Source organism: Aethalodelphis obliquidens, unplaced genomic scaffold, assembly GCF_003676395.1.
Source record: "Aethalodelphis obliquidens isolate GAN/ISIS:26980383/991018 unplaced genomic scaffold, ASM367639v1 scaffold63, whole genome shotgun sequence".
NCBI classification, from domain to species: domain Eukaryota; kingdom Metazoa; phylum Chordata; class Mammalia; order Artiodactyla; family Delphinidae; genus Aethalodelphis; species Aethalodelphis obliquidens.
The window spans coordinates 4,336,081-4,356,953 of NW_020838007.1; the positions used below are offsets into that span (position 1 = coordinate 4,336,081).

The following is a 20,873-nucleotide window of genomic DNA, read 5'->3' on the forward strand; positions in this document are numbered from 1 at the left end:
CATCTAAAAGGCAAAAAATAGGAGCCAAGAGACATGAATTGACTTTCCACAGATAAATGGAAAATCGGTAGAAAGTAAATACTTGAACCCCTGAGTCCGTTTGGGCGATTCCCCACAACCTCGTGGTCACCTGGGGCCATAAGTGGGTGTGGTGTTGACCCAGGATCCCAGGGTGACACCTGGCATTGTGTACAAAGCAGCTACTGCCTCTCACCAGGCAGACGACCCTTGGCACTGGACGTCTGTCCAACCAGAACCTGAAACCTCCCAACCTGGCCTTCCAGAATTCCAGCCTTGACTACCTGTGTCTCACGTTTGCTGTTGAGGGCGTCTACCCAGACAGGAAGGGTCTCTGTCTGGTTTTCAGGGAGGATCCGCCCTGTCCTCTGTGGGACCTGGGTGCCCTGGCTGACCTGACAGGTCAGGCTCATTCTGGAGCCTTCATTTCTGCAGAGCAGCTCACCTGCACAGGTCACCATAGGTCAGGACCTTCTGCCCAAGTGCTGTCCCTGCTCTCAAGGATAAAGTGGGGTCCAGTGAACCTTGCCAAGTAAAAAAATGACTCATTTTACATTTAGTCTATCAAAATATGAAGAGGAACAGAGATTAGGCATAGTTGGCGGTTGTACTTTTTCTAAATTTGCTCCAAATGATTAGTATTAATGAACATATTACAGATTATCTCTGGATGGTACATTTAGGTGCTTTCAACCTTAAAAATTAATAGCAAATTAAAGATGGTAGAATTTCTTGTGGGAAGAAGGACTATTCCTTCAAGTTAAGATAACAGCTGATGAAAAATTAAAGTGATCTTTTGAGAAAGGGCATTTTGGAACAAAACAATTATTTTGCTATCAAATGTTTATTGGAAAGTGTGATCATCTTGTTTATTAGAGCTAAGATTCTTATTCATGGTCTGGATTTTAATTCAATGCAGTAACACCTCATTAATTTTTTACACTGTAGATAAGCCAATTTGGCTGACTTGCAAAGTATTTTGAGGATAAATATACTGAATGATGTTACCTCGTAACCGCTTGGCTTTCTGAAGTTCAGAATGTTACTTATGCAGTAACTTCAGCTGTTGTTATCTTCATTTTAGTTCTAAGCAACTGACTCAAGGATAAGAGATTAGCTCTGGAAATGGGAACCAAGAGGCATTGATTTTTCTCTTCAGAGTTTCTTCTAAAGAAGCTTTTTTCTGAGAAAATTTGACAAAGGTTTTCATAAACTTGCTAGTTACTCATTTTTGGTGGAAGTAGTATAATTGTTTTTTTTAACAGCCTTCATGAGGTAGAATTGATATGAAATAAACTGCATATATTTAAAGGATACAATTTGATCAGTTTTGACATAAACATACCTGTGAAACCATCACCACGATCAAGGTAATGAACACACCCGTCCATCCCAAGAGTTTCCTCATCACTCCCCCATTTTTTTAATATATGTTAACTTTAAAGATTATTTATTTATTAAAAAATAATTTTGGCCGCACCCCACGGCATGTGGGGCCTTAGTTCCCCGACCAGGGATTGAACCCGCACCCCCTGCATGGGAAGGTGGTGTCTTAACCACTGGACCACCAGGGAAGTCCCTTCTCATCCCCTTTTAATCTCTCCTGCCCTCAGCCTCCTCCCATCCCATCTCCAGGTAACCACTGATGGCTATCTCTAACTCGATTAGATTATATTTTCTAGGATTTTATATAAATGGAATCATACAGTATATACTTTTTAATGTTACTATTATTGTTATTGTTGATATTATTATTAGCCTGGGTTGGGGCGGGAGGCAGGTCTGATTTCTTTCCCCATGCCTAGTTGTTTTGAGATTTAGCCATGTTGCAGTGTAAGGGTTCATTTCTTTTTCATCCTCTCTTAGTATAGTCAATCTTCTTAAATTTCAGGCATTCTAATCGTTGTGTAGAGGCAATTCATTGCGGTTTTAATTTAATGCATTTCCCTAATGACTAGTGAGGCTGAGAATTTTTTCATGAGCTGATTTTATGCTCATATATCTTTTTGATGAAGTGTCTGTTAAAATACTTTACCCATTTTTAAAAATCTTCTTTGTTTTCTTAACAATTGTGTTCTGAGAGTTGTTTAGAAAATCAGGATACAAATCATTTATCAGATATATATTTTTCCAAATATTTCCCCAGTCTATGGACTATCGTTCTCTTACTAGTGTCTTTGCAAGAGCTGAGTTTTTAGTTTTGATGAAGTGCACTTCATAGTCGTTCTTTTTTGAATCGCGCTTCTGGTGTGGTGGTTAAGAAATATTTGCCAAGCCCAAATTCACAGAGGTTTCTTTTTTGTTTTCTTCTAGAAGTTTTAGTTTGTTTTGTCTTTGATGTCAAATAGTTCAGAATCATTTTTTGAAATGACTGTCCTTTCTTTTGCACCTGTTAAAAATCAAGAGTCCATGTGCATGTGGTTGGGTTTATATATAGACTATTCTGTACCATTGATCTACTCATCTTTATGTCACTGTCTTGATTACCTGTAGCTTGATAATAAGTCTTGAACTTAAGTAATGTTAGTCTTTCTGTTTTTTACATTTGAAGTTGTTTAGGCTATTCTAAGCCCTTTATGTTTCCATATGAATTTTAAATCACTTTGTCAATGTCTACAGCAAAGCCTGCTGGGATTTTGTTTGGGATTGTATTGAATCTGTATGACGGTTTGGGTAGCATCAAGTCTTCTGATATATGAATGTGGTATATCGCTCCATTTATTTAGATTTTCAAATTTCTCTCAGCAATACTTTTAAATTTTTAATCACAGGTATTGCACATCTATTGTCAGAGTTATCCCTTAAGTATTTAATAATTTTAATGCCTTTGTAAATGGTAGCTTTTATTTCTGATTTTTACACATAGTACATAAAAATACAATTAATTTTTGTATACTGATCTTGTATTCTGACACCATACCAAACACATGTATTGATTCTATAAGATCTTTTATAGATTCCATCATGTTTTCTACATAGATGGCCATGTCATCTATGAGTAAAAATAGTTTACCTTCATTCTTTTCTATTTGGATATCTTTTACTTCTTTTCCTTTTCTTATCACACTTGCTAAAACTCCAGTTCAGTGTTGAATTAATAAGGAAGAATGGTTATTCTGTCATGTTCTCCCCTGTGGGGAAAAGCCTTTGGTTTTTCATCATTAAATATGATATTGGTTGTAGGTTTTTCATAGGTATAGGTTTTTCATAGTTTTTTTTTTATTAGGTTGACAGAAATCCCCATCTATTCTTAGTCTGCTGAGTTTTAATCCACAATTGATATTAAATTTTGTCAAATGCTTTTTGTGTATCTATTGAGATCTTTTTTATTCTTTTCTAGTCTGTTAATATGGTGAATTGATTTTTGATTATTAAACCACCCTGGTATTCCTAGGATAAATTTCATTTGGTCAAGGGATATTACCCTTTTTATATATTGTTAAGTTTGAATTGATAAAATTTTGTTTAGAATTCTCTCATCTGTGTTCATAATAGATAATGGCTAGTAGTTTTCTTTCATTGGGTTTTGGTGTGGAGTAATGATTCAGGTATTTCAAATACTTCCTGCAAGAGTTGTTTTACAATTTGTATTATTTCTTCTTTAAGTTTTTGAAAGAATTCACTTGTGAAACTATATGAGCTTGAAGTTTTCTTTATGGGAAAGTTTTTAAGCACAAATTCAATTTCTTTAATAAATATAAGACTTCTCAGGTTATTTCTACTTGAATGAGTTTCCGTGGTTTGTGTCTTTCAGGGAATTTGCCTTTGCATGGAAGATGTCAAATTTATTGGGATAATGTTGTCAATAATATTTACTTATTTCCTTTTGAATATCTGTAGAATCAGTAATGATGTTGTTTAATTTATTCCAGAGATTAGTAATTTGTACCTTCTTTATTTTTTTTCCTGTTCAGTCCAGCTAAAGGTTATCAATTTATCATCTTCTCAAAGAACTAGGCCTTGTTTTTCTCTGTTGATTGATTTCAGCTCAGATTTAATTTCCTTTCTCTTCTTCCTTTGTGTTTATTTGACTTAATTAAATTAAATTAAAATTTGGATTTAATTTACTCTTCTTTTTATGTCTCTTTTCTGTCATTATTCTAAAGGAGGAAATTGAAGTCATTGATTTGAGCTCTTCTTTTCTAATATAGGTGTTTAGAAACAATTCAAGTCTAAATTTCCACTTAAATACCACATTAGTAGCATCCTACAAATTTTGATATGGTATGTTTCATTTTTAATTCAGTTCAAAATATGTTTTAATTTCCATTTGAGTTTCCTCTTTGATCCATTGGCTATTTATATTTGGTTTCCAAACATTTGGGGATTTTCCAGAGATATTTCTCTTTGGATTTAATTTAATTCTGTTGTTGTCAGAGAATATCATTTGTGCTGTAGTCCAGAATGTGGTCTATTTTGGTTAATGTTCCATGTGGTCTTGAAAGAATAATTTTTTTAATGAATTTGCCTTTTAAATCATGTAGAAAATTTCAAAAGTGGATTTAAAACCAAAATTACAATACTACTAGCTTTTATAATTGCCCTTGTACTTACCTTTACTGAGGTCTTTATTTCCTGATGTTACTGTCTAGTGTCCTTTTATTTCACTTGCAGGATTCCCTTCAGCATTTCTTTGCGGGGCAGATCTTGTGGTCATAAACTCCCTCAACTTTTGTTTATCTGGGAATGTCTTAATTTCTCCTGCATTTTTGAAGGATGGTTTTGCCAGATATAGAATTCTTGGTTGACAGCTGTTTTCTTTTAGTACTTTGAATATATCAGGCCACTGCCTTCTGGACTCCAAAGTTTCTGATGAGAAATTAGCTGATAATCTGACTGAGGATTACAAGTATGTGACAAATTGCTTCTCTGTTGCTGCTTTCAAGATTCTTTCTCTGACTTTCAATAGTTTGATTATACTTTGTCTCAGTGGGCATCTTTTTGAGTTTACAAGCTTCTTGAAGATTCATGTCTTTCATCGCTTTAGGGGAATTTTCAGCCATTATTTCTTCAAATATTCTTTCTGCCCCGTTCCCTTTCTCTTCCCCTTCTGGGACTCCTCACAATGCATTTGTTGGTCTACTGGGTGGTGTCCCACAGGTCTCTTAGGCTCTGTTCACTTTACTTCATTCTTTTTTATAAATTTATTTATTTTATTTTTGGCTGCATTGGGTCTTCGTTGCTGTGCACGGGCTTTCTCCAGTTGCAGCGAGAGGGGGCTGCTCCTCATTGCAGTGCGTGGGCTTCTCATTGCAGTGGCTTCTCTTGTTGTGGAGCACGGGCTCTAGGTGCGAGGGCTTCAGTAGTTGTGGCACATGGGCTCAGTAGTTGTGACTCGCAGGCTCCAGAGTGCAGGCTCAGTAGTTGTGGCACATGGGCTTAGTTGCTCCGCGGCATGTGGGATCTTCCCGGACCAGGGCTCGAACCCATGTCCCCTGCATTGGCAGGCAGATTCTTAACCACTGCGCCACCAGGGAAGCCCTCTTTTTCTCTTTTTGTTCCTCAGACTCGATAATTTTGATTGTCCTATCAAGTTCACCGATTCTTTCTTCTGTTTCCTCAAATCTACTTTTGAATCTCTCTAGTTATTTTCATTTCAGTTATTGTACTTTGCAGCTCCAGAATTTATTTTTGGTTTCTTTTTTTATAATTTCTCTTCATTGATATTATCATTTTGTTCAAACATTTTCTTGCCTTTGTCCATGTCTTTGTTTAGCTCTTTGAGTATCTTTAAGACAATTTTATAAAAATCTTTGTCTAGTAAGTCCAGTGACTGCACATCTTCAGGTATGGTTTCTGTTTATAATTTCTTTTCCTTTGACTAGGTCATATTTACCTGATTTTTTGTATACCTTATGATATTTTGTTGAAAACTGGACATTTGAATTTTATAATGTATTAACTCTGGAAATCAGACCCAGGGTTTGCCTCAGTTTTTAAAAAATTGTTGTAGAGTCTTGACTGGAGATCAACCTGAAGTGAAAGCTTAAGGTCTTCCCTTTTCTTTTCTGAGTCTACATCTTTTCCTGGGCATTTATGACAGTTTTCTGAATTCCTCCATATACATGGTTGTTCTCAAATGTGTCCCCCCCCAAAAAAAGATGTGGCTCCTTTAAATCCCCTGGAAGCTGTTTCAGTCAGTTGAAACAATGATGACCAGCTTTTGTACCTGCACTTCAGTCACCATAAGCAGCAATCTGCAATTCAAATACAAACCCCAGTATTTGGAGGACAAGGTGCTTATTGCCCACCCCAGCTCCACCAAGCCACACCATGAATGCAGGTTGCCATTCCCACTGCTGCCTCTCATGGGGCTGGAGCATGGGGAGTGGGGACCTGTTGCCACACTGAAGGCTGAATTTGACCAATATTAACTGTAATTTTCCAGCCAAGCTATTCTCTGGAACTTCAAGCCTTTAAGTAAACTCCAGAGTTCCAAAATAGTTACTTTAGATAGTTTCTGCAGGTACAATTGTTGTCTGGATCAGAAGACAGATCCTGGTGCTTTCTACTCCATCATCTTCCTTGTTGTCCAATCTCTGCCTTTTAATTGGAGATATTTAGATCGCTTACATTTAATATAACTATTAATATTTTTAAGTTGAGATCTATCATCTCTCTGTTGTCTTCTATTTTCCTATTTATTCTTTCTTCCTCTCTTTTTCTATATAAATTAAAATTTCTTATGATTCCATTTTACCTCTTTTATTGACTTAGTAGTCAACTCTTTGTTTCGGTAAATTGGTGGTTGGTTTAGGGCATCAGTAATTCATATTTAAGTGATATTATACTACCTTTGTATAATATAAGAACTGTTCACTGATAAAATGCAACCTCTCCCTTCCTAGAATTTGTACCATTGTTATCATACATTTTACTTTTATACTACACTATTATTATATTTGTTTAAAGGGGTCAATTATATTTTAAGGGTTTTTAATTAATAAAAAATTCATATTTACTCAGGTATTATTATTTCTCATGTTCTTCCACACGTCCACATTTCCATCTTTATTATTTTTCTTCTGTGTAAAAGAATTTTTTTCACATTGTTTTTTGTAGTGCAAGTCTACTGGTGATAGTTTTGCTGGATATAGAATTCTAGGGTAACAACTTTTATTTCACTACCTGAAAGATGTTGCCACACTGTCTTCTCACTTGCATTTTGTCTGACAAGAAATCTGAAGTTCTTATTATTGTTACTTTGTATGTTAATATTAATGAAAAATTGTTGTGCTCACCTTCCTGACAACTGCTTCCCTGAATTAAAAAAAAGAAAAAGAAAGAAAGAAACAAACAAAAAAACCAGTTCTACCATCCATTCCATGATTCATTGGGTTTGGAACTGGTTAACGTGACCACTAAGCCAGTGTTATTTCACTCTTCTAAACCTTTGAACCCCATCCACACTAACATGTATGACATGAAAGAGTGAATTGTATATTAATTTTATCTCTATGACAGCAAACACAAATAAAAATTGTTTTAGGGCAAATAGACAATTTTTTATTAGACATTTATTGATGGAAGAGGATTTTTTTTCACAAAGATAACCTTTGTCTTTCTTTAAAACTACTTTCAGCTCTATTTCCATGATACATGTTCATTAAAATATATTTGTGTTTCCCTAAAATAGAAAATTCCCAAGCATGGTCCATTCAGCTTATAATTTTTGTTGGACCACATTACAAGGACACTTTGTAGAAAGTTGTGGCCATTTCCTATGACATGAACCTGAGAAACTTAGGACTTTATTCCAGAAAAACATAGAAACATTTTTACTTGGACTTACAGGGAGAAGATCTGGGTTTTAGCTAGTCTTCTGCCAATTGTTTCCTTTTCTAGATATGTTTGCTTCTTCCTTGGATAACTTTAGTTTAGTTACAACTTTTCTTACAGAAGATTTCTTGCTTTCCCCTGTGCAAGCATTTCTCCATAAATGGATTATCCAGTCTTTTTCCTTCTATTTCTCTGACCTTTCTGGCACTACATGAAACTCCTTGGTCATTAGCTTGCAGGTTTCTCTTTAGCGCCCTTCATATAAATTAAAATGTAAGAGCAGACAATCAGCTACTCTCTTGGAGAGTAAGATACCCTCCTGTGGGGTCAGTGAGGTGCTCCTGTGCCCTTCAGAGGTAACTCCTGCTGCTCTTGATGCTCAGGAAGAGGTGGTGCAAGTCATCTCTCTGCACCCACCATCTAGGCAAAGCAGTTCTACAGGAGGAAAAGCTTGACAACCACCTTCCTGTGGGTGAACATGTCAGAGCACATTCCCTAAAAGCGTTCCACCGTATTTGAGTAGTATTCCTGCTAGCATGGGTGCTCTGTGATGACAGGGTTAGTATCTTATTTACCTGCATATCCTCAGCACTAACTGTAGTGCCCAAAAGACTCAGGACTCAGCACATAAAAGGACAAATTTAATAAGTGTGTCCTATAGTAGAGCTTTCTGCTGATTAATACCCCTTTCTTAGGGATTCCTGATACTGCTGGGGTTTTCTTATTTTACCACTTACTGCACCTGAGAAATGGGGTGGTGTGATTTGACGCCAGCAGACCTGGATACATAAGCCCCACCACTTAACTACCTTTTGATTCATTTGTGCCTCAAATCTGTATGTATGATGGAACCAAAAGCAGATCCCCACCAGAGCTGGCCTAAGACATCCAACATAGTGCCTGATTCATCGGAGGAACTGTGTGCTTGGCATGGGTCTCCTTCTCTCTGCTTTTGTAACTTCATTCGTTATTAACTACGTAGGGCTTTAAAATGAGGTATTTAAGTCCATGTTTACATTATAGCTACTTAGGGAAAGTTATAGTTGTGGGTAATAGAAGTACCCACATTTTCTGGGTTTTTTTCTTATGCTCCCAGCATGGAAGGCTGCAGGGCTTACGGGCTGAGCTTGGTTTTGTCATAAGAAGCTGTGCAGGATGACACAGGTCCTGGGAGTCCTGGTTCTGACTCATTTCTCACAGTGCTCTCAGAGGTGAAAATATGTTCAGGCACGGGAAGTAGACCATAAATCTACAACATTCAGAGAATATAAATGTTCTCTTATGAACTCAAGATGTGACATCAGAGAAGGGTAGAGGGCCTTAAATAGTGAAATGGGAGGGACCTTCCACATGACCTCAATGTTTCCATCAACTGTCCCTGTTCTGAAGACAGCACACCTTGTACCTGGTGCAAAATTGTCCATGGACAGAATGATTTTATTAGAAGGCAGCGTTCTGCACATGTAGGGTTAAGCCCAATTACAGCAAACTGGCAGACTGTTAAGACACACATGTGCCAAAAAGGACTTCAAAGCCGTGATACAGAGCCCGGGGGGCTCAATGTAAAGTTTTTCCAAGCTTAAGAAAACAATGTTGTACGGAAATGGTCAGATTCCAATTTCTCAAAAGTGTCTATGAGTTTGGCATGGAAACGTGTTTAAAGTATAAGTAAGAAACTAATGAAAAAAGACGTTAAACATTGGCTGTGTTTTTCGTATGATGCAACGCAGGGGGAAAGGGGGTTGGAAGCCAGAGTAGCAAGAACTCATGTGTAAAAGCAGTCTGTCCTCACCCAGATGGGACGCCGTATGGACCGGAGAGCATCTTGCTGGGAGGGTCACTTAGAGGTAGATTCAGTCTCCTTCCAGCAAAGACATTTGTCTAAAGTTGAGGAAATTCCTTGAAAGGGCTGGAAACACAGACCTCCCTTTCTGTGGACATCTGACTGGCCTTGCCTTTTTCACAACTTGTCCTTGCTTTTATTCATGTGTAAAACTGATTCTGTTTTGCCCCCTGCCAGCAGTTAGATTTTTGGCCTTTCCTGGTACTCACTGCACCGTGGAGTTTGGGATCAGGAGGAGATTCTGACTCCCTCTGCTGGCGGCTCTCGAGCTGTCTTGCTGGCCCAACGTTCTCAAGGATGGTCCCCCACACACACCAGCTCTGCCACCTTGACCCCGTAATGCTGGGGCATTCTGCGGGCAGATGTATCAGAAGGTGGGGGTGGAGGATGAGAGCAGACAAGGTGGGTGCAGTTGAAAAGGTGACCCCAGGAGTTTCTGTTTTGCCCGCTTTGAGGGGACTTCTTTTTCTCCTTGAGGATCACTGAATCCGCAGACTCTCCCCGTTCTAGACTTGAAAAGTCATAAGAGCAAAGACAGTGAAGGCTGTTGAAATGAAACCCACCAGAAGCATCAAGTCTGTGTCCCATTACGTCCAGAACAAGACTGCAGCTCACCTCATTCACATTCTCCTTGACTTAGAAAGTAATTGTGGGCCATTCTTTGCAAAGCATCTTTCTCAGTTTAATACAGGAGACATACAGATTGTGGGTGTGTAAGAGTGCACATGTATGAAACAACAGAAGAACCTATGTTTTGCAGAAACCAGTCTACTATTGTCAGTATCCTCAGTGGCCTTCTTCTCTTTCCTTTGATCCCATTACCAGGATGAAGGAAAGAGATTTTTCTTGGTGAATAACCTAATATTAATAAGACAATGTACATTTTGCACACCCTCCCTGCCACTCACCCAGACTCTCCCAACCTGTGCCAAATATTCCCACCCTGGAAGAGCTCTGTTCCCTGAGGGGGACTGTGCTTCTACTCCATCTTAAGAAGACATTATTTACTCTTCTTTGCCAGCAATAACAATATAGTATTAATTAAAAAGCTGTGACTCTGGCATATACCACATTCATGTCATACTTCATAGTAATGACAACAGTAGTCGTAGAAGCCAGAATTTATTGAGCAGCTGTTACATGCCGAATTCTGTGGTATTGCTTTATGTGCATTATATCGTATACCTCCTTACCTCTGTCTTGTCATCAGCCACATAGATTTGCCATAATGAAACTGAAAAACAAGCCTGCTAGGATGAAGCTGATCTCCAGGTAACTTACCTGCCTGTCAGAACAAAATTCAACACCCTTTAAAGGAGAACATCACAATCTAGACGCTTAATGTGAAAATTACAATGTCCAGCGTCCAGTTGAAAATTATTAGACATATGCAAAACAAGAAAAAATCAATCAATGAAAATCGACCTAGAAATGGCAGACTCTTTGAAGCAGCTCTTTTTTTTAACATCTTTATTGGAGTATAATTGCTTTACAATGTTGTGTTAGTTTCTGCTGTATAACAAAGTGAATCAGCTGTATGTATACATATATCCCCATATCTCCTCCCTCTTCTGCCTCCCTCCCTCCTTCCCTATCCCACCCCTCTAGGTGGCCACAAAGCACCAAGCTGATTTCCCTGTGGTGTGCAGCTGCTTCCCACTAGCTATCTGTTTTACGTTTGGTAGTGTATATATGTCCATGCCACTCTCTCACTTCGTCCCAGCTTACCCTTCCCCCTCCCCGCGTCCTCAAGTCCATCTCTACACCTGCGTCTTTATTCCTGTCCTGCCCTTTTAATTATTTTCAAGATTAAAGAATACAAACATCATGAAGACAAAAACAGAATCTATAAAAAAGAATTGATGGACCAAAAGAACAGATGGAAGTGAGAGCAGTGGGAAAAAAAATACTGTAACTGAAATTTAAAATTCACTAAATGGGCTTAAGAGCAAATTAGACACCACAGAAGAGAAGACCAGTGAACTTAAATATAAGGTCTTAGAAGGTATCCAAATTGAAGCACAGAGAGAAAAGAGATTGAAAAATAATAATAATAAACAGAACCACAGTGACCTGTAGGATAATTTCAAAAGGTTTAACATAAGTGTAATTGGAGTCTCAGAAATGTGTGAATACAAAAAAATATTTTAAGAAATAATGGCCAAATGTTTCCCTAATTTGATGAAAAATATAAACCCATAGATCCAAGAAATTCAATGGAAACAAACAACAAAGAAAACCACACCAAGTCACAGTATAATTAAATTCTGAATAACAGTGATAGAGAAAAATAGTAAAAGCGTCACAATAAAAAGTACCTTATGTTCAAGGGAATGAGAATAAGAATTATCACAGACTACTCACCAGAAATGATGCCAGTCGAAAGACAAGAGGACAACATCTTTCAGGCTCTGCTGAAAGAAAGAGAAAAAAAATCAAGGTATAATTTTATATCCAAGGGTATAGGTGGAAGAAATAAAGGTCAAATAAAGACATTCTCAGACGAAAACAGGGTATGTGGGTATATGGCCAAAAATATTGAAAGTGGGGTCTTGAAAAGGTATTTGTGCATCCATGTTCATGGCAACGTTATTGATGATAGCCAAAAGGTGAAAGTCTCCATCCTTGGAGAAATGGATAAACAAAATATGGTCCATCCATACAATGGAATATTATTCAGCCTTAGAAAGGAAGGACATTCTGATACCTGCTACCACGTGGATGAACCTTGAGGACATTATGCTGTATGAAATAAACCGGTCACTAAAGAACACATACTGTGTGATTGCACTTATAGTCTATAAGGTATGCAAGTAATCGTCTTTATGGAGACATAAAGTAGGATGGTGGTGGCCTCGAGCTGAGGGAGAGAGAGGGGTGAGGGTTTACTGTTTAATGGGGACGAGTTTTAGTTTTGCAAGATGACAAGTTTGGGGATTGGTTGTACAGCAATGTTAATGTAGTTAGTACCCCTTCACTGTACACTTAAAAATGTAAGATGTAAACTTTGTGTTATGTGGATTTTACCACAATTAAATGTTTTAAAGTGGTGTGTTATTTTCAGTATTATGTATTTCTTGCGAATGGCTGGGTTTCTGTATTACCGGAGACTGAGCAGATGTGGTCTGGAGTGAACCTGAAAACAAGTGGAGGTTTTGTGAATCTGCCAACATGTGCAAGTGGAAACAAATACGCAACCAAGTCATAGCCACCACGTGCTGTCAAATGTTAGGAGTGCTTTGGAAGGAGAGAAAAATCGCAAAGCAAGTGCTCCCTGCCAGAGGAGGAGTGGAAGTGATGTGACGAGAGACCCTTCCTGTAGCTGCGGTGCCCACCTTTATCAAAAAGCTTCGGAGTGAAGTGCAGTTGTAGGATCTTGAAGGAATCATTCAGGCTGCTCCATATTTTGTGCCTATTTGATGTTTAAATATTATATTGCTTCCTAATTATAAACCTGGACTCTCAGGTTTTTTAGAAAAGTTTTTTTTCTGGGGACTTCCCTGGCGACCCAGCGGTTAAGACTCCACGCTTCCGCTGCAGGGGACGCGGATTCAAGCCCTGGTCAGGAAACTGGGATCCTGCATGCTGAGCAGCACGGCCAAAAAAAAAAAAAAAAACGTGTTTTTCCTTAACCATATACATGTATTGATTGATCCATCGTGAAGGTAAAGTTCGAGATTCTTTCTGGCGGCCCGTACAGAACAGAAATAACTCTCTGTAATACAGGGCCCAAGCAGACTTCAGTAAGTTACAGTGTTCTCTGGTGCCTTGTTCTGCTCTTATTCTGTGTTCTTATTTCCCAGACCGAGCACACTGAAATCATGGATGTTGGGGTTCTTTATGGACAATGTCTTCCCATCCATTCTTTTTCTTCTTCAAAAGCAAGAACTTGGCCACCCTTTAGTCTCTGTTCCTGCTAGGACTGCAGACATCTGCTCTCACTTCGTGGTATAACTTTATCCTAGTGTTTTTAATTCAATTAAATAAGCTCACCCCTTTAAAGCCTGCTCTATACTAGGCATGGCCATCAAGGCGAGATGACAGGACCCAAGTCCTTTTTTTGAAGAAATTAGAATCAAACTGGACAGAGAAACAAGCACATGAACGTTATAGAATAAAAACTATGACTACAGATAACGATTGCTGTGGATGCACGGCGCAGGATAAATTGATTTCAATCAGGAAAAATCGTAGGAGGCTTCCTGGAGATGGTGGCAAGGGAGCCAGGCCTTGATGCTGTCGAGAATGCCCAACAACAACGTAGGGAGTATTAACAGAGGGGTCAGGTTTAGACTCTCAGTTGACATTGACAGTAAAGAAAACCTGGACTCAGAGAGGATGAAGAGCTGGTGCCTGCGGCCGTACCCAGTTGTCATAATCAACATCAGGGCCCCGACTGTAGTCCTGGCTGTAATCCAATCCCACCTTCCTGGACTGCTGGTATCCTGGTGACCCCTGCAGTACTGGATGGTTGGGGTACCTAGAAGGGACCCACTGATACGCCTGTATTATGGAGTGTGGTTGTCCTGTGAGACAGCCTACTCTGTGCAGCCATGCCTGGCCTGCTGGACTGGATTTGCGTTACCAAGGAATCGGCAGGGTTCCCGGGGTCCTACCCCCCTCATCTGTGACCTCAGAAGAGTCACAGCTACCTCAAAGAACCAGACAGATCAATAAATAGCAAAACCAAAGGGCCTGAGATTTTATGGCAAATCCCAAATGGTCCAGTGAGGCTCAAGTCGTGGTGTCTGGGATCAGGGAGAGGAGGCCAGGGGACACTCAGCTGGGCCATGGGGTTATTCTCCAGGTGGTGGAGGACAGGAAAGAAGGAGACGAAAGTGACGTGCTGAACCCGAGCGCTCTGACGGTAACTCTGGCAACGGTCCCAACGCGGAGGAGGGAGAAATGGAGACCATCATTCGGATTGCCATTGTCCAGGAGGAGATATGGAGAGCTGCCCTGTGGACAAGGATGCTGGTCATGAGATAGAGAGCCGAGCACAGGCCGGGCGCCCACGCAGGAGCACGTGCCGGCTCCAATGGGTCTCTGCTGGGAGTGGACCATGACTCGGGACCTGTCTCCAGCCGTCCTCTGAGAAGTGGAAGAGGTGTGAGGTCTTAAGATTCGTCCACATGCTTGCACCCGTCCCCACCCCCTCTCCTGTTAGGTTCCGTAAGGAACTGAAGGTCCAGAGACGGTGAGCCGCCCTCCACGTGCATCTGTGTCTGTCACCGCTAGAACTGGGCTAAAGGGATCTTCCAAATGCATAGAAGAGAAGATCTTTATCTTTCTCCCTGCAAATAAGCAATAAATGGAATGCATTTCTCCATAGTCGTGTCCCTGTAACTTCTCAGGCGAAGAGACATTTCTATGGAGAGATTTAAGATAGTCGTTTTTAAGTTCTTTTAACGATGGATACATTTTAACAATGTAGATATCTTTATTCAATCAGTTTGGACCAGGACCACTGTGAAGACACTAATGGTTAGTGGGAATCATCATAGAAGGAAGTCTATAAATATCCGATGATGCGTCAATAATGAAATAGATTTTGCTGTCACCATGGCCACTCCCTGACTCCCCCCGCACCCCAGCCCAGCAGCTCTCAGGATTTCTCTTTTCTCTCACCTACTTATCTACCCTTTTTGGACTGTCCGGACGTCCAGCATTCTTCTGACGACCCCGCCCATCACGCGTCCCAGACACCCACAGACAGAAAGGGTCTCTGGAACACCCTACTCTCACCAGACTCACACATCACAGCGTTACCTTTAGAGTGAGAGTGAGTCCTGGAGGGCGAGGGCTGTGATACCACTTCTCTGTGTGTTGTCAATATCGAGACTCAGTCCTGGATCACAGGAGGTCTGCAATAAGAAGATAAGGAAACGAAGTAATAGTTGGATATTGCCTGGCATCCTAGAATCGTAGTGCCAGAGAGGATGTACAGACTTCCTATCTGGTATAGGAATTCTCTCTATAGTATCCAGACTCTTTAAAGAGAGAGAGAGAGATGTTACGTCTGACAATATTTGCATAGCCCTGTTAGAAAAACTTCCTTACAGGGCAAAACAGTCTTACACGCTATAGCTTCTACCCTTGTTTGTTAGTCTATACACTGCTGGTACAACACGTAAGCCTGATTGCTCAGTTGGAATGAGCTGTACTATCAACAGGAAGGTGTGGTGTTGTAATACAGGGTTTTTTTAAGAGACACATAATTCAGTGTACAAATAAGTGCGGAAATTACCACTAACATTCTGATGGGGAAAACAGGTATTTTTAAACTGACGAATGGTGAGGTTATTTCTATCATATGTACCAGATGTGGGGTGAGAAGAGAGAGGATTTAGTAGCTGAAATCTGTCACTTAGGTTAATCCAAAGACTGTCCAGTTTGTCTAATCCTAAATCTAAAAGCTTTCAGTTCTGTGTACTTCATACAAGAAATTTGCATTTTAATGGAGGACTGCAAAACGATTTTTGGAATGTTCCATCGTTCTAAGTGGGGCATAACTCTTTTGTTATCAGGAAATTTTTCTCTGTAATGCTAACTACAGAAAAAAATCTGCCTGGACCTGGGAGAAAAGATCTATGATGAGAGCAAGTTCTAGTCTAACTCTTTTCTGATAAAATCAAAGAAAGTTACTTTCTATGTAGCTTTCTGTAAAATCTGTGCTCAGCAGTTCACTAATACTGCCCTGGCCTCGTGATAATAACAGCAGTAGCTCTGAGAGGTTTTACAAGTGGAGAGCTCATAGTCCTGGAAAACCTTGTAGCAGTGAAGAATGGGATGTAAAAGTTAAAGGAAGTTTGCATGTAAAAGCTACGTACAACAGAAAGATGTAAGACTCACTTAACGTGTAAACATATCTTTCACTTTGTAGAGTCACTTCTAAGAAAAAATTCACATAAAATGAATTTCTGAATGAATCATATTTACACAATTCCCTATTATATAATCAGAACGTATCTGATTACATAGTAGAAATCAACATTTAAAAAACCTATTTCAGAATTTAACAATTAACGATATATATATATATATATATATATATATATTTTTTTTTTTTTTTTTTTTTTGCGGTACGCGGGCCTCTCACTGTTGTGGCCTCTCCCGTTGCGGAGCACAGGCTCTGGACGCGCAGGCTCAGCGGCCATGGCTCACGGGCCCAGCCGCTCCACGGCATGTGGGATCTTCCCGGACCGGGACGAACCCGTGTCCCCTGCATCGGCAGGCGGACTCTCAAGCACTGCACCACCAGGGAAGCCCTCACGATATAATTTTAAGGCTGTGAAAAAAATCAAATTGCCCATAAATAAAATTCGACAGAAATATGTCTTACAGAAACTCTAGTATACAATATCTGGCTTTTATGGCTGAATCATAGAACCGTGTCCAATTTTAATACTTGCCCAATAATATCAACACTAACTGAATAGCTAGTGCTAGATCCCACCAAAAACAAAGTATGTGCTCATTTAGCTGGACTTAGTAACATGTTACTACATACCTGACACTTCAATAGTGCAGGGTTTTAATAGGGCTGAGTGACAATTCAAACATACATTTCTAATAAGTGTGCAAGGATTTAGTATTAGCTAGATTTTTGAACCAGGGTAAAAACCATCTGGGTAATGCTGGCATGAATTTTATACACACACTAACACACAAGTGTATGATTTTAGGATGCATATATTATGTGTATATTTTATATATATACACACAGATACTACTTAAAGATGTAGTTATATATACAGAAGAGTCATGAAGTATTTAGAGTGAGATGGATCCACCTAGGACTAGCTCATGAACGTGTTAAAACCAGCTGTTTGTGTTCTGTTGACTGGACCCAGATCTTTGTTGCATCTGTTTAATATTTTTCTTTGTTTTGAAACAGGTTGTTTGGTATCAAATCAGTCATTCAAACAGACTGTTCCAGCACGTGGAAGATCATAGCAAACCCAGAGCTGTCATGGTACCACCATGCCAACCCCATCGTCCTGCTGGTGATGTACTACACGCTGGCCACTCTAATCCGAATCTGGCTACAGGAGCCCCTTGTAAGGATCAAAGGTTTTCATGGTCTTGTCTGCAAAGTAGCCTGGAAACTCCAGGGGAAAGTGTTCATTCCTATCAACTGCTGGCTAATTAGTACTATATGCCAAAATAACTATAGTGTTCTTATTATAGTATTTTGCTTCTACCAAGAGTTCTAACTGAATACAGATACTATCAGGACAAAGACCAGCTTCCCTATGTTAGTATCACCCCTGGCTACTCAGACGGTCCGTGGTGAGGGGAGTGGAAGCGTCATTTTAATTGAGCACTTACTAAATGCCAGGCCACTTGCTAGGTTGTTCACATACATTATCTCATTCAATCCCCTGCATAACTCTCAAGAATAGGTATTGTACCCATCTTAGAGATGAGGAAAACGAGGTTCGAGAGGTAAATCACACATTTACCAAACAGTAAATATCGGATTCAAGCCTACATTTGCCGACAAAGCTAGGGTCTGTATGACGACACACCCTGTTACCACGGCGACTGGAGTTTCCTAAATCTTCGCAGACCTCCGATGGTGCGGTGGGGATGCCCCCGCTCTCAGTGGTACCATAAGCCCCGGGGGCCCCACCACGGGGCAGGGCTGAGGACTGGGCTGTTCCCTATGGGATTATTAGTAGCATGTGGCACTTTGGGAACAGGACCAGAGTGGCTTGTGGCCTCTCTCTTTCCCCTTTCTGTGACAGGAAACTCCAGTCTGCTTTTGCTTCCCCTAAATGACCCTGAGAAGCTCAGCGGTAAGGCAGCTGATCCGCACACAGGGAGGCAGGTGGTGTAGACGGGGCTGCCGCATCTCACCTCATGGCCACGTGCTGGGGAGCAGAGCTCACATTAGACACCAGCCTGGCGCCTGTGATGCAGTCCCTCCAGCTCGGGGGCCCTGGTGCCCCGCCCGCCTCCCCTCTTTGTCTGCTCATCCAGGCTCCATCCACGCGGTCAGCTGGCTAGGCAACCAGTGTTTATCAAGAGCTAGCGTCTCAGACACTGGCCTGGGGCTGGGGGTAGAGCGTCGGTGTGAGGGGGCCCCAGGCGTGAGGCCCCGCTCTGGGGGACTATACATTGTACAAGAGGAAAAGCAGCCCCCAAAGATGTGAGCAGGCCCAAGTCGGCACAGTGAAACCCTGAGAGGTGTGTTCCATCCATCCCAGCGGGAGTGCCTCCTGCAGGAAGGGGGTCTGCCCACCTCCCTTCTGTGAGAGGACCACACAGGCGTGCTTGTTTGCAGGGACCTCATGACTCACCTCTCCCTTGGAGCCAGTGATGGCAGTGACGTGGTGACAGAACGCTCTAAGGGCTCCTGGAGAAGCCCAATTACCTTCTGTTACCTTTTCCTCCAAGTCTCTTCTAAGATATGAGTGTGCCAGTAGAACCCCTTAAAGTGGTGCTGTGTTCACTTCCGCCACAAACACACAGATGTGGGTATGTGTGTGTGCACACATAAAACTGTGCAAAAGAGATTAAAACATCTCACGGAAACCATCTCTGAACAATGTCTTAACCAACGATGGAAATGACTTTAAGGCCTTCGGGTTCACAAGAGTTCCAGGTGCCCTTGGCTTTCTCTGTCGTGTGTCAGGCAGGAGCTTGTGCCCAGGTGCTGCTGGGCTGTTACAGCCCCTCAGGCCCAGGAGACACTTGGCCTCCTTAGCCACGGGCCCTCTGGGGTGGACAGTCCACATTCCAGGCCACACAGTTCACAGCAGGTCACAAACCACAGCGTCTGCGGGGGTGTGTGGAGAACAGGGCCTAATCCACAACAGCATCGACCCTCGGGGTCTGTATTTTAAGTGGGGCTGGGACACGGGACTTCTCACTGAGGTGCTGATGGAGGGCAGGTGCCTGGTTCTATCATGGCTCCAGGTGGCCTGGCACATTTCATGGAAAACATGAGTTCTGTGGTAAAAGTCTACGGTATATGTTTGAGAAAGAGAGAGAGAAGCAGGTGTCTGGAGGTGAATGTAACACACGGGCTCCCCGGGGCATCTGGTGCTCCCCGTGGGTGCTCTGTGTGCACTGGGCCCCGGGAATCGGGCAGTGGCACTACGTGCCCTCCCTCTGCCCCCATATCAACATGTGTTAGTGCCCTTTTACGGGACATCTTTGTTGGGAACCATCCTCAACCACCAAGTGCGTTCTGATCCTTTTTTTCTCTCAACTCTCCTGGACCAACTGTCTGATTCAGGCCAAGGTCCCATTAGGCAAGGCAGCTGTGTTATGCATCAACTCTCTTTTTGCTTAATATTGAGTGTAAGCTCTAGATGACTCTGCTTTTAGTAAATGTCTTCTTCATTAAAGATTCCCGTGGCTGAGTTCCACAGTCAGGTGTGACTTTTGTGAACCCAGCCCAGCCCCTTCCTCCTGCAGGTTAGAATACACACAGGAGGCTCGGTGACGTAACGTGAGCGCCAGTTCCTGTATTTCATGGGGCTTAGCAGGGATCAGGAACAAGCGACACTGCTGTGCTTCGCGTGGCATTACAGGGTGGCATTTTGGCCATCTTTGAAAGTGTCTGGATAAAAGCCCACGTAGTGTATGCGTTACTTTACAAAATCATCACGTGGGGGTAGAGATGGGCAGCTGTGTCTGGTCTCCCAGGTCGCTGAGGGGCTGCTCCGGGGAGCAGGGCTGTCCTGTGGGTTATTCTGTGTCTCAGGTGCAGGAAGAGAGGACCAAGGAAGAGGACAGAGCCCTGGCCTGCAGCCCCGTCCCCGTCACAGCCGAGAGGAGGCGGAGCCTGTGGTACGCGACCCACTACCCCACGGATGAGAGAAAAGTAAGCCGCAAGGAAAGGGGTTTCTCGTTTATTTTGCTGCTTTTTATTATATTGCTGAATTCAGGTCATGTGAGTCCACCTGCAAACCCAGATTGCTCAGTTTACGGGAGCAGTTTGATGAGGAAGTCTTAGTGCCCAACATCTGTTCAGAGAAGGGAACCCAGTGCTTCGAAAGGAAACCCCAGGCTCCATCAGACCCAGACTTTTATAGTTCAGTGCTTCTCCCTGAAGTCTCTTAACCCTAGAAAGAGAGTGTTCTTAATTTTAAAAAAAAATTTTGTATTTAAAACAAACAAAAAACAACAAAGAGACCCCTTGGCCCTGGGCGGTAACAGCTTGGGTGGTGGGATGCACTGCAGAGAGTAATTCCCTGTGTCGGGGTGGCTGCTGCAGTGA

At 41.5% G+C, this 20,873-nt stretch overlaps 1 protein-coding gene across 1 annotated transcript in view; it reads left to right on the forward strand.

Annotated features, from left to right (window-relative positions):
• Nucleotides 1–20,873, forward strand: part of LOC113610434 (piezo-type mechanosensitive ion channel component 2-like) — a 50,116-nt gene that overhangs the window by 25,172 nt on the left and 4,071 nt on the right. The window contains exons 4-5 of the mRNA XM_027088578.1: nucleotides 17,538–17,700; nucleotides 20,358–20,477. Coding sequence (XP_026944379.1) covers nucleotides 17,538–17,700; nucleotides 20,358–20,477 — 283 coding nt within the window. The remainder of the gene's footprint in view (nucleotides 1–17,537; nucleotides 17,701–20,357; nucleotides 20,478–20,873) is intronic.